Source organism: Electrophorus electricus, chromosome 15, assembly GCF_041902795.1.
Source record: "Electrophorus electricus isolate QZ-2024a chromosome 15, ASM4190279v1, whole genome shotgun sequence".
Lineage (NCBI taxonomy): Eukaryota > Metazoa > Chordata > Actinopteri > Gymnotiformes > Gymnotidae > Electrophorus > Electrophorus electricus.
In genome coordinates, this window is record NC_137511.1 from 15,067,688 (window position 1) to 15,081,990 (window position 14,303).

A 14,303-nucleotide genomic window follows, 5' to 3' on the forward strand; every position below is an offset into this window, starting at 1 on the left:
ACACGGTTACACAAAGACAAGAAGCCTGTGTGACGTGCCCTCAGACTTTGAACCTTATTAACTGTGAGCTAGTTTTCTCTCCCTTTGACTGACTGCTTCCATAATTGCACCCCGCGTGTTGTCTCCCAAGCAGTGTGCAAGTTAAGCCCCCATCCGCAGATAACGCCGTGCGCGGTGCAGGTGGTAAATTCAGCGTGTCCGATTAGCAGAGGCTGGAGCTGAACCACCTGGGTTGACCTTCTTTCACTCTGTCGTCGTTAACGTGTGAAGCGCTCCACCCCCCCACCCCCCCCCAGGAAGTCCAGAATTGTGAACCGAGACGAAGTTTGTGCTTTTTTTTCCCCCCTTTCTATCCCATGAGCCCACACTGGAGTGGGGTGCCCACAGTCTGCTGCTCTCTCTAAGGGTGTGTGGCCATGTGTGACTGAATCGGCTCTGCTTGAATGACTTATTCAGCTAAATTATAAAGACACACAAAAGGCGAGAGGCCCAGAGTGTTTGATAATTCAGTATATTGGTTGTCAACATTTCCTGTTGTTGGGTGACTTGCGAAAGTGAATGGGAAAGGGATCTTCCCCCATCCCTCGCCCACGTGCGATTGCACGTGCACACACACACACACACACACACACACACACACACACACACCAGAGTAGAAACAGTAGAGCCCCAGTAAGCCGTGATCTAGTCTGAATTAATCCAACACTCCTGTTTAAACCCCTGTGTCCTCACTACATTGTTTGTAGCCGCCCAGTTGGTTTTCCAAAGGCAGCCAAAGACTTTTGACAAGCAGCAGTCTGGTGACTCGACCACATCTGTGACTTATCCCAAAGCCCCAACTCCACTCTGCTGCGTCCATCCTCGTGTCCACACTAGCAACTCTCCCTACATTTGGGGGGGGTAGGTATAATTTTCTATTGCCCTCAGAAAATTATAAAAAAGTAATCCCACCAATTGCAACTCTTAAAAAAAAAAAAAAAAAAAAAAAAGCTCCCGTGCACATAGGACCTGATAGAAAGCAGCTCCAGGATGTTGATTCTTGTAATTGTCCATTTGAATCTTGTACTGCATCACGCTGCTGGGTTCTTCTTCCTGTAGACTTCATTTACACAGTCTTACCTAAACAGTGATGGTTTGACCTGACTTGCGTTTGCTTACATGCACACATGGCAAGTTGATTTTGCGTTACTGTGTACATGTGCGACTTCTCCCCTGTGCTGTTTACCGAGAAGGTTCTTTACATTAACAATTCTCACATCCACCTCCTGGCCTGTTCTGGTCTGCCGGCCGTCTTTGATGTGTTTCCGTATGGCTGTCATGGTAACCTCCTCCATGCGGTTTAATAGGGTGAATCTGACCACAGTGCATTGCTCACACACTGAACTGATTCACTAATGCCTGTAAGATGAGTGATGGGTCAGATAGGATCTTGGCAGCAGGCGAAACTCATGTGCCGCCTGTGTTATAGATGACTGCTTGTTCGTTTGCTGAATATACGGCTGATGATTTGTTGTAGTGTAAGAGTGTGTGCACGCTGTGCCCAGAGGTGCGTGGTGAACCGAAGCCGCGGGAGCAGAATGACACAGCTGTGGGAACAAGATGACAGAAATATCAGCCTGCTGAAGTGTGTGTGTGTGTGTGTGTGTGTGTGTGTGTGTGTGTGTGTGTGTGTGTGTGTGTGTGTGTGTGTGTGTGTGTGTGTGTGTGTGTGTGTGTGTGAGCCAAGTACAGCTACAATTCCCCTTCACCCACTTCCATCTCCCTGATCAGTGTGCGTTTCATTTAGCCGACAGCTACACGGTGTACGAGTACACATTTGTTTCCTTTCTAGCTCACAGGAAGTCGACTAACAAGACACATGAACCCCAGCATCGGTCTTACTGTTTTCCTTTTTTTTTTTTTTTTCCTTTTCTTTTTTTCTTATTTCAAACTTTAGCAAAGATCGCATTTGTACACGCGTTGGGAAACGATCCACAAACCCCGGTGGCCTCCTGCGATCTGTGCTGCTGCAGGACATAAGCAGACAGAGCAGCCCACGGGGCAGTGACCAAGTGAACAGCCTCTGAGCGCGAGACCTTCCTCCAGCTCCGACGCCGTCGTCCTGGGTTGATTTGACCCGGTTCGTAGCAGTACTCCCAAGTTTTGATTCCCCGCTCCCTCTCGTCAGCCTATTTGTCAAACACACTGTTGGACGCCAGCAAGCCGGCCGCAGCTCTGCAACCCGAGCGTGTTGAATGCAGGGGCCCCGTCACTCTGAGGCACGTCCGACGAGCGCGATGGCCGGCTGAGTGACAGAAATGGCGTGGCAGGGTCTGGTCATTCTGGTTTGCCAAGCCAAATTTATTCCTTTTTAACGCTTCCATATCGCTAAAAGCCAAGAAAAAGGAGGCTTCTCTGAAGCCCCTGCGGTTACATCAGCATTCCGGCCCTGAGCTTATCCTGGGAGCAGATGTATTGTTGGGGCTTGGCTTGCTCTCGGCGAGGACCAACCCCAAGCCAGAACCCTCTGGCCTCCGCCTCTCTCCCCGACCCCTCAACGCGTTTCCTGACCCCTGAAATAGAATTAACACCTTGGCCCTCAGACTACAGCCCCCCCCAAAGCCCCCCTACCCGCCGACAGAGGGAATTGGAGCCTAAGCTTGACTTTTCCTCGGCACATGTCGGGGTCTGGCGCGCCCACACCACCCCCCTCTCCCAGCCTATCGGCGTGCTACCCAGTCAGCTCGGATGACGTCAGTCCGTGTCCGGCAGCACCGCCAAAAACTGCTAAAAGAAAATGAAAAACCATCAATCTCTGGAGGACAAACCCCCCCCCCCCCCCCTTTTTTTTTTTTTTTTTTTTTTTTTTTTTTTTTAAACACGTTGTCACATCTTTGGGGCCACTAATTTGATTCTGCAGTATTGAAATGACTATGAGAGAGAAACCAAGCGCATATGACATCTGATAAAACGCTTCCATGTCTTGCACATTTGCGGCGTTTCAGACTGGTTCACTCCATCCCAGTAAGGGCACCCAGTCAGGCCGAGCAGACACTAGATCACACATATTCCCCCGTTTTGTGTGGCGTAGTGGTGTGGCCAGCTCAAGACCACTAACAAAATGCACACATACCGTGTAAAGCACGTTACTGACCACGAAGGTGTTTTTCTGCACGTGGGGCCCTTTTCCGGCATCACACGGATGGTAAATTAAGAAGGACGAAAGAAAAGTGGATTATCTGTTTATTAGTTATTTTATGCGGGCCATATTTCAAGAGTAATGGCTCCTGGGATTCACTGGTTGGTAAAAGCGTGCTGTCTGTTTTCTTCATTACATGCAGACTTGCACACACATGCGCAGAGATGAACTGGTTCCTGTCTTCAGGCACCCCATGTGTTTGCGTTTTAGCCCCATATAGTGGCTTCCCGGGGGTAGCCCTTAGACACGCTCTCCAGAAGAACACCATAAAACAAAATGTAAGTAGCTTTTCTCATTCTAGTCCCTGCTGCACTGCAGAGAAGCCCCACCTCTCTTCTGTCTCCCGCTCGTCCTCGCACACAGCATAGTCTGACTGGGCGCACCCACACACACACTCGTTCCTCTGGCGCGTGGGCCGAAGGCACGGCCCTGCACGGGCCCCCAAAACTGACTCTCCCAAACTGTGCGCGTGCACACCGCGGTCTTTCTCCCACCTGCGTGCAAGACGCGCCCTGTCCGCCCCCAGACTCTCATTCAGAAAATAGTCGGTTTGATGGGCATCTTTCGTGATGAACGTCTGGTGAAAACAGATGTGGCGTAGAGATGGCGTGCAGGAGCCCAGGGTCTGAGCGAACTCTTCAGGGACTTCTCATTTATGAGAGCGCCGTCTCTCTGTCGATGACACCGGCTTCCGAGAGAGAGCCCGATTTCCTGAATTCGCCCAGTGGGAGCTGTGATGCTTTTAAGTGTGCACCAACACTGGGAACACATGGATTCAATGAAGAGGCGTGTGGTTTAGCTATGAGTTCCTCCATCGCGCTTTTGAATGATTCGTGTCACACTTGGTCTGAGAAACGACTGTGTAGTAGGAGATGTCTTGAACATGAACACACGTATGTGTGCGCACGCTGCCCTGCCTTGTTCGTGCGGTCTGCTGGCTGACGTGCTCTCTCTCTCTCTCTCTCTCCCCCCCTCTCCCTCCTCCACAGTATTTTGAGGTGCCCTTTGACTCCAACATGAACCGGACGAAGAACAGGCCCCTGGTCCGAGGGCAAATAAGGTAAACAACCCTGAACCACACCAGCAAACAGTACGTAAACATAGGTTTTGTGAATTCCAGTGCTGGCCCAAAACATGGTGTACCCCGAGTTAATTCTGCTGAGACATGGCGGGTGGATTCCTACGTAAACTGGTAGCGCAAACGCTGGATATGAGGAATAGTTGAAGATAGCTTTTTATTTATTTTTAACACATTGCTCTGAAACAAGCTCTACTTGGACTCTGAAGGTATAGTTTTTTGTATTTAGTTTTCGGGTTGAGTGATGTCTGCCTAACTGACATATGAAACATCGCAATTGATGCCTCTACTATAAATTATAATGTACTTTCTTTTACACTTTTTTCAGTGACTGTTCAGTTGATTACATAAACACATTAATCACTATTCAGACTTTTTGTGAAAATCACTTGAAGCTGGTACTTTGCTTCTCTGTTTAAAACACAGCTCTCGCTAAAGTGGTTCTTTCATTTGTTAGGCTATGTTTTTTTTATTGAAATGTCTGCTTACACAGAAAAACGTTTTATCTTCTCAGCCATGAATTGACTTCAGTACTGGAGATGTACATTCTACAAGCAAGCTGTAAAACCAATTTAAATAATTCTTGTATTATTTTTAAATGCCTACATGAATGAAAGTAAACCAAATGTAAATAAAACACATATTAGCATTTTAATGTAAGCACATATACACAATCAAAAAGAAACTAAAATAACCGAGATCTGCTGGCTCAACGTTGTGATGTATGTCAGCCATTTCAGTGGACTACGACGTCAGTCAGCCCAACCCTAATCGTTTTCAGGCTTTGTGCTGCGTCTAAGGCGTCCCTTCTCCGACTCCTCCCCTGTGCTCCTTTTCTCTCCGTACCTCCACAAACATCCAGTGTTGTTTCTGCTCTATGGAGTCTCGTGGTAATAATGCAAGCCTCGAATAAAGTGCGAGGGCCGCATGTAACACCGGCGCCCTTCAGCCGCTATCGCGCTCTGGTCACATGCCATCAGGCCGCGTGACGTGGAGCCCTCCTGTCCTGCGCGTACGTGCACATGCGAGGCCCTGGGCAGGACGCAGGGCGGATCCACCCCCACTCAGCCTTTGTCAGGTTTGTTAGGGCATTCTAATAGAGAATGGGCGACTCGCGCCCACCCTCACCTGGCTTTCCAACCACAAAGGGCAGACCAGCCGCCACGAGGAGGTAAAGGTTGACTTACACAGTCAAACACACTCCAATCAGTCCAAAGCAAACACCCAGCTAATCCTGCCTGTGTGTGTGCGTGTATGTGTCTTGAACACACACACACACACACACACACACACACACTGTACACACCCTGGGCCCACAGAGGTGGAGGAATCTCATTTCACAACAGTGTTTGCATTTCTTGAGCTGCTGTACACTTCAAGCCTTTACCTGCCAGCTTAACTCTCTGTTTAATAGTTTGTGTTCTAACAATTTGAGATGGTTTATAGCTTGACTTGAGTGAAGAACCTTCATGTAAATTGGAATCTGTTAAATCAGATGTGTGGCAGAGTAATATGATTGAGCTCGATCTGGGAAAAATTTTCCTATCTGATTGAAGGCACTGGTGTATTGCTTTAATGATCAGTTTAAAATAATAAAGGTCATTCACTGTTATGTAAACCCGGTCGGCGGCTCTCACGGTTGCATTTGTTGTCTGCTGTCTGTGAATGTTCACAGTGTCAGACGGCCTACTGGTTTGCTAAAGAAACATATTTTATGCTCCGATCTCTGAAAGATCTGAAAATAGAAAACAGCTGGATGGGCAGAGTGTTTGAAACAGTAAGGGCAGAGGCCTGAACAGATTCACTCCTCTCGCCTAATTATCAGAAAGTACATACAGTATAAACAGCCCGTTCAGAGGTCTGTCGGGACACGTCCGTGCAGCTTGATAAATGTCTCAACATGTAAACAGAGCGAGAGCCAGAGCAGAAATACTTGTTTTCTCAAACGTCCAGCGTGTGTACACGTTTCAACCCTGTAAACACAAAGCACGATTTACGTGAAACGTAGAGTTTCGAGCGGCGGCACAGCGCTTTCTCAAACCCGTCCTGGGTCTCTTGGCCTGGTCCGTAAGTGAAGAGCACGTGTAATTTGGATACGGAGCAGCTGTGCGGTGATGTTCTCTCCAGCACTTCTGATCTTCCTGCGTGCTGTCGCCTCAGGCTTCTCTAGACTCGCTCCCAGCCCTGGTGCCTCTTCACCCATCTTTTCTTTCTGAAAAGAGTTACTGAAGAGTTGAGCTGAGCCTTCTGTTAATCATTCGGTTTTAAAGTATAGCTTGGATGACTGGCATTTTTTTGAAACTTTTTTACATAATTGTGGTGTAGCGCCATTATGTTAACTGATGTTTCCTTAGTTGTAACATTAAGAACAGTATTGAAACAATAGTGAAAATGAAGCTTAATACTTCAGTATGACTGATTTTCTTATGTAAAGCTGTTTCTCTTCAGTGGAAGTAGTGTTTTTAATGCATCTGACAAACCAGGGAGAAGACAAATCAGTCAGTAGTAATGTGTATTGTGAGAATGTTCTTGTGTTTTAAAAGCCCCCATGAATCACACATGTAGAGGAGTGGAATGGTGTTTTGGTTTGTGCGTGTGTACCTGATGGCCTCAGGTAGATGCACAGCTAACGCCCAAGAGCAAACACCCGCGCACGCAACAGCACAAGCACAAACCTATCGTTACATCCATCAGCCGAGGCACGGAACCAACTGTTTACTCGCACAAACAATTCTGACTTAAGTGATCCTGTGGCCATGAGTCAGGCCCCAGGCCCCGGGCCAGGGCCTTCTAGAGCCGATGGCTTCTTTGATGGCTGCTCAGGTGGGCCTGGACCACTGTCACGGTCACGCTGGCCCACGCTCCTGAGATGAACACTTGAGTTCAGATGTACGCTGAACTACTGCTTGTTGTATTTCCACCATTATTTTAATCCTGGGCAGAGTTAGACTTGCTGAGCTGTAAGTGAAGAATTTAAAGATAAAAGTGCATTACTTTTCCACTTTAATTTACAAGTATCTTGTAGGGAAGGCATTTTAAAAGCTGCGATTGTTCGGTCACAGCAGCATTCTGCCGCATCGGTTTGTTTTCTAATACATTGTTTATATGAAACAGCTGAAGTAAAGATGGTCATCTCTCCATCTAGGCCTGCCGAATGCTGAGATCAGTAAATAACTTTGTCTTCGTTAAGCCAGATTTTTACTGATCTTCTTTTTTTGTGGTTTCAAAGTGGTTTAGTGACAAAATGACGGGAAATTTAGCTAAATTACGCCTTCGCTTGTAAGTCGCCGTGGCCGTACTGAGATGACGAGGGGCATTTTGTGGCACAGAGGAATAGCAGCACACTTCACAGATTGAATTACCATGTAACCCCTTTACGATTGTTGTGGCTGGTGTGGAAACTGGATCCGTGTGTTGGGAACAGCAGCGTTTTAAATTCCACTCATCTCAAGCACCTCAGTGACACGGGAAGTTAAAGCATTCTCAAACCAGAGTATAACAGCTGGCTGCTGATTGGCTCCAGTGTTCCTGACACTAACATGACCTCACACGTAGCATATTTTGTTTGTATGTAGTGTATTTATGCTGTGATGAATCGTTTGGACTGGACTGTTTTTGTGCTGAGTCTGAGTTACATTATTACTGTACACTAGGCTAAGTGTATAACCCCTTCATGGGACATGACTCGATTTGGGGGACTTACTTTCATCTTCTGACACAGACTACCACTGTTACTGGAGTGGCATTAGCCACTCAGCCAGATGCACACACCCCCACCCCCCATGAGTCATAACAGCAGTAATCACATTAAAGTGGGTCAGGGTTGACTATTTACTAGTCGCCCCCTCTCCTCTGGTCCCCATCTCCATCAGCCTTTAGTTCTTGGAGTACCTTGCTATGAATTTGAACCGTGTGTGTGTGTTTCTGTTTTTAATAAAGAGCCCAGCGGATGTGCCTGTACAATGGAAGTGCGGTTAGGCAGGGTTTGATCTGTAGCACGTGCCACAAACGCGCACACACACACTCGACACACAGTCGCTTATCACAGCAGCTGCTGTCCATTTCTTTGCGCCCTTCCTCTGTGTCCATGGCACCCGGTACGCTTTGCTTACTGTAGCGCTTTTACTAGCGTATTTCACATGAGTGTGATTTGAGAGTGCATGTCCTGTACACATACTTCAGTGGCTTATTTAGATCTTCTAACCCTAATCTACTTTTAACTGAATTGAATGAATTAAAATTAATATTGTTTAATTGATGGTGTGTGTGTGTCTATCTCTCTCTCCTGCAGCCCACTACATGCGGTATCGTTTGCGCTGGCTTGCGGTATCCCGGGCGTGACCCTGCTGACCCTGGCCGTGAACCCACTGACTGGTTTCCTGGGGGCGCTGAACATCTTCCTGTACACGTGCTGTTACACGCCGCTCAAGCGCCTCAGCATCGCCAACACCTGGGTGGGCTCTGTGGTGGGAGCCATCCCCCCCATCATGGGCTGGACTGCTGCCACAGGCGCTCTCGACCCAGGTTTGACCCGTGCGCATGCACACACTCTCACGCACAATCTACAGGATTTGCCAGTCTGCTCTTCTTAACTTTGTGTAGGGTTTCCACACGCAAACAGCACACAGTCAGCCCTCTAAAGGCCTTATTTGGATGAGTTGCACCTCTCTGGTGTGGTAATGACTTGTTCAGGTCGCCATATCAGAGCCTGTGTTGCTACTCCTAACCTCTGTGTTTAATGCTCTGAGGAGTGGTAGGGCTGTGTTCCACACTCCAGCCTGGTGTGTGGGTGTGTGTGGGGGGGGGGGGGGGGTGTAGATTAATTTGATATCTGCTGTACAAATAGTGTCTGTAAAAGGGGGAAAATAGCACTGCTGACAGTGATTTTTTTTCCCTTGGGGCCCACTGAAGAGAAGAGACTTCCAAAAGGGTTGTAGGTCTGACGCTTCCTTCCTGAAGTTGAGTGTTTGTGGATGCTCGCAGCAAGCCCTCCTGTGTGTTTGCTAACAGTTTCAAGTGTGTCGTCATGGCAGCCATAAATTGAGTGCGGGCGGCTGAAGTGCGTGCATGCAAGCGTGTGTTGCTTGCGTCAGAAACGGCATAGCCCGGCTAATCGAGCGCACCCCTGCCTCTTGCTTCTCATTTTAATATCTTCAGCATCTCTCTCTCTCTCAAAAAAAAACTCCCGTCGGCACGGCAACCGCAGTGCTCTTAAGCCACTGAAATCCTTCACCTTTCCAAGGAGGAAGCCAGAATGAAGACACTCGGCCGACGCTGCAGCTTTTCGATAATGGCGGGATAATCCGCGGGTGACCTGCGGGATGCTGAGAATGAACGCGCTGAGCTCTTCGCCTCGCACCACTGTTTCTGCCTCCTGCCCCGTACACTGATCTCAAACACCTCGCCCTGGCAGAGTTTTACAGGAAGCCTGAAAAGAAAACCCCAGCGAAAACAGTCCTGAGGTCAATTCTGAATGGCCAGGCGCAGGGCAGGCGTGGGCTGCTGCCTGGTGCTAATTGCTGCATGTTTTGTGGTGGGAAAGATGAGCTTAGTGCTGCAGAGCCTTTGTTTTCTCAGGGGATTTAGCTACGAGTGTGTTTACACAAGGGGAGCTGGCTCTCTCGCGCGCGCGCGCACACACACACACACACACACACACACACACACACACACACACACACACACAGGCGGCGTAGTTTCACGCTCTAGTGCCCGGGTGCGGACTGCTGCCCAGGTAGTGTTGCCTTTCTGTGCAGTGCTGAAACCTGAGTGTGCCTCCCTCACTCTTCCTGTCCTGTCTCCCGCAAGGGGGGTCGCTGCCGAGGAAACGGGGTCACGCCGATACGCTTGAGCCCTCCTCACTTGTTTGTTTGTTTTCTGTGCTTTGATGTTGCTGGCATCTTTAGTATTTTCTCTCTCTCCGTTCTTTCTCTGGTTTACTTACTCTCTCTACCTCTCTAACCTCTGTCACTGTCTCTCGCACTCTCTCCATCTTTCTATCCCCCGCTTCACTCATTTTCTCTTCCCATCTCTCCCTTTCTCCCTCTTACTGTCTCCTCCATTTTCTCTCAAGACAAAATGGCTTTATTGGCATAATTGTACAAATTCATTATTGCCCGAGCACCAAAAATGTTTGTTTTTAATGTCACTGAATAATAATTATCATTATCATTATTATTACCGAGGCACTACCATCAGCACTCAGCATAAAAAAAGTTTTAATGTTAGCTTTTTCTTCTCCCCCGCCCCAGGTGCTCTGCTGCTGGGTGCCATCCTGTACTCCTGGCAGTTCCCTCATTTCAACGCTCTGAGCTGGAACATGCGTGAGGACTACTCGCGCGGCGGCTACCGCATGATGTCCGTGACCCACCCGGCCCTGTGTAGGAGGGTGGCCCTGCGCCACAGCCTGAGCCTGCTGGGCCTGTCCGCCCTGGGCCCCGCGCTCGATGTCACCACCTGGACCTTCCCCCTGGTCGTCCTGCCCATCAACCTGTACATCAGCTACCTGGCCTACCGTTTCTGGGCAGGCGCCGACCGCCAGGGCGCCCGCCGTCTCTTCTTCTGCAGCCTTTGGCACCTGCCCATGCTCCTGCTGCTCATGCTCACCTGTAAGAAGAGACCCCTGCCGCCCCAGGAGGCCACGCCCCTCGCCCTGCAGAGTTAACCGCCGGACTGGCATTAACGTTCGCTGTCGTTCGTCGTTTCGTTTATTTCAGCTTTGCTTTAAAAGTCTTGGATTAATGTGACTGAGGGCGGGGTTGGAAGGAAGAAACCCCTCAAACCCCTCATGTGCAATCTGTGTAAATATGAGGAATATTTATTTAAATAGCAGCCCACCCTATCGGTGAAGGTGTTTGTAATAATCTTAATCTGATTTAGCTCTGGGGTGCTTTTAAAGCATGTAACGGCAAACCATTTTAGAGTTACAGAAGGTTTGCTAAACCAAACGTGGCGAGAGGTGTAGCTTGAATGTAGGCCGCCTCAGCGCACTGGGAACTGGACTGACGCTCCGGCTGTTAAGCCTGCCCACCTTTCAAACTCTCACCTCCGTCCGTGCTATCCGTGACCTCGGCGTGACGTAGGTCGCCTACCTCTCACTTTACTGTAAAAGTCACCTGTGCGAGACACAAAAGAACTTGTGCTCGCAATAAAGAAATGTCTCTTATAACCGCTCTTGCTTTTGGTGTTGTTTTTGGGGGAGAGTTGGGTTCACCTGCCATGTTGTGGTTGGAAAGAATGCCTAATGATGATGGTAGCACTGTAACCCTGCGTACAGTACTAATACCACCATTACTCCTAGTGCACAAGCATGTGTAAGAAATGCATCATTAACAGTGCTTAATGCTCCGTTGAGTTACACTTGGAGTCCAAAATCTACAGTGTGTTGATTGTTCCACATTTGATCAATTTCATCTCAAGGTTCAGTGTTTTGTTTTTTTTGTTTTTTGTTTTTTTATTCAGTGTTGCATAAATTCCTGTGATGGGTAAGTCATTCATCTAATATTGGCACCTGCCATCACTGTTTTGATACCAATACTCCAGATAATGATGTGTAGTCCATTTATCCTATAATGTTGTTGTCCTGCTGCAGTATGTCCTTACTGGACTGCTAGGGTTTGTTCCTAACACTCATTATTTTAAATACACAGATCTTGGAACCTTAGGACACTGCTTTGTGACATCACTAACTGCCCCTCTATTCCTTTGTGACAGCACTAATGCCCCACCCTGTCTTCCTCCTTGTGACATCACTAACGGCCCCCTCTCTTCCTCTGTAACATCACTAATGCCCCCCTACTTCCTCTTTCTGACCTCACCAATGCCCCCTCTCTTCTTCTTTGTGACATCACTAACAGCCCCTCTTCCTCCGCTAATTGCACCCCCCCCCAATCTCTTCCTGTACGTGGCTGTAACTGTGTGCGGTCGCGCTGGCCGTGTTCAGCTAGCGTGTCGCCCTGCCGGTTCTGTAGAGGGTCGCCCTCCCGCACCTGTCAAGATGCAACACACGATCCGCTTCCTCCCCGGGCCTGCCCTTCCGTCAGCGCCCCCGTCAGCCAGCTCCTCCTTCCCGTTCGCCTCCGCCGGTGGGATTTCACCCGCATGGAGGAATGTGAGTAGCGCGTCCCCTCATAAACGACCCGGTCCGGATGCAGCCTACACCAGTGTGTTTCATATGAGCCCGGGAGAGAGAGACAGCTGTTCCTGCTGCGTCTGTAGATTGAATGTCTGTACCAGTCTGGAGCTGCGGTCGCTCGCTGTGCTTTTATAACCACCAGTGTCAAGCGCACGGTGGATTCCATATTTCTCCTACTGCAGTATAACTATTGCACTGTAACACCAGGACTGCACTTAGCATGGCCTTGATTATTGACATCCTCAGTGAATAGTTTGTGGTTATTGTGCATTCAATTTAGCACCGAATTTTGGGTGAACATAGGCCATTTGGAATTGAATCTTTTTCCCTTCTTTTTTTAATAAACTGAGACCAGGTAAGCCCGTTTTCATTGCAATCTTTGGGAGTTTTCTCATCTGCATGACTTTTCAATGTGTTGCTCTCACAGTTTACTTGTAATGGCAACCGTAGTTTTTTAGCTTAAAGTATCTTTGCTTGTTTTATTAATATAAATGAATGCTTATTATTTGTATCTGTTATTTCTATTGATGTCGCGCTGAGGTCCTTATTTTTTTTAGATTTGTAGGTTGTCTACCTATACGGTCAGAAAAAAACGCCATGCTTCTCTACTAAGAGCTGTAATAAAAGAAGAAAAAAAAAAGTTCTTGCGTAAAACAGCCTGTTGTCTAAAATTACCCTTCACATTTTTGACGCTTTGTGGCAACACCATGAATTTTGGCCAGAGATTTAAAGGTGTGAAAGGAAAATGATTTAGTTGATATTTTTGCAACTGATTTACACACTCTCAGCGGGTGCATAAAATTTAATCATGCAGCAGACTGATGTTTTATGTGCGAAATATTCCCGTTAGTTCTTTCTCGGTGCTACGGAGATGTATTTCATCTTCAGGGATCCGGCCGCATCAATCTCTGAAATGAACTATATGTAGCTCTGCGTCCTGCAGCCGACATACGAGTACAAGTTCGGGCCAGAAGCAGCTGTAGAAAGCAGAAATGTGCGGTTTTAAGCGAAGGACGTCCTTGCATAGAAACGGAACCCCTGTCTGGGGCCTGCTAATGCACAAGTTTCTCCAAAGAATTTACCTGCCCTCTTTGTCGGAGTTTATGTATTTGTTCCCTATAAACATGCAATACTTTTTGTTTTATATAGATGAATGTGAATTATCCTGTTATTTGAAATTTCTTTTGTAAAAAAAAAAAAAAAAAAAAAAAAAAAAGTGACTGTCAATTTTATTTTCAGGCCGTTATCGGATCTCATAATGTCATGCATTTCTGTAGTTCGTTCGCTCTAAATCGGTACATTGTTCTTAAGATTAAGACACCAAAGATAACTGTATGGGTCACCATCAGAAGGTCATCTCCAATGCAACATTAAAGAAGAAATTCTTTATAACTTTGTTCGACAGTAATTTCCCATTGTACGTCGTGTGTGATCATTTAAATTATTTGACAACTTTAGATATTACTTTGTACCGTGTTTAGGAGAAAATAAGAGATGTGTAAATATTAAACTATTAAAATATGACCACATTATCGCCCCGTCCCATTTGTCATAATTACACGTAAATTAAATATTTATATACCATATATAACTTTTAAGTTTTTCCAACTCCCTTGCTTATATAAAGATATCTAAGATTGTTTTATGTCTGAAAATGTTATTGTTGATTTGAAACTTCCATTAACAAAATTGAGAATAGCCGATATTGTTTTATTTGAACGGAAACGTCTGCGATGCCACAATTCCGTTCCGATCCATTATCTCCTCGTTTTGCTTCGAATGTTTACATTTACACAGTCATTTGCTGTTTATTATTCTGACTACGTTAAGAAAGTTAAGTATGAAACAGCTGTAAAACGTGTACAGTTTACAATATGCAGCCTAAACAATATTACGGAACACAAAATAAGTTT

The 14,303-nt window shown here is 47.1% G+C and overlaps 1 protein-coding gene across 1 annotated transcript in view; it reads left to right on the forward strand.

Moving 5' to 3' along the window:
- Positions 1-11,424, forward strand: part of cox10 (cytochrome c oxidase assembly factor heme A:farnesyltransferase COX10) — a 36,643-nt gene extending 25,219 nt beyond the window's left edge. The window contains exons 5-7 of the mRNA XM_035533561.2: positions 4,168-4,238; positions 8,548-8,780; positions 10,508-11,424. Coding sequence (XP_035389454.1) covers positions 4,168-4,238; positions 8,548-8,780; positions 10,508-10,920 — 717 coding nt within the window. The 3' untranslated portion in view covers positions 10,921-11,424. The remainder of the gene's footprint in view (positions 1-4,167; positions 4,239-8,547; positions 8,781-10,507) is intronic.
- The last annotated feature ends 2,879 nt before the right edge of the window (positions 11,425-14,303 follow it).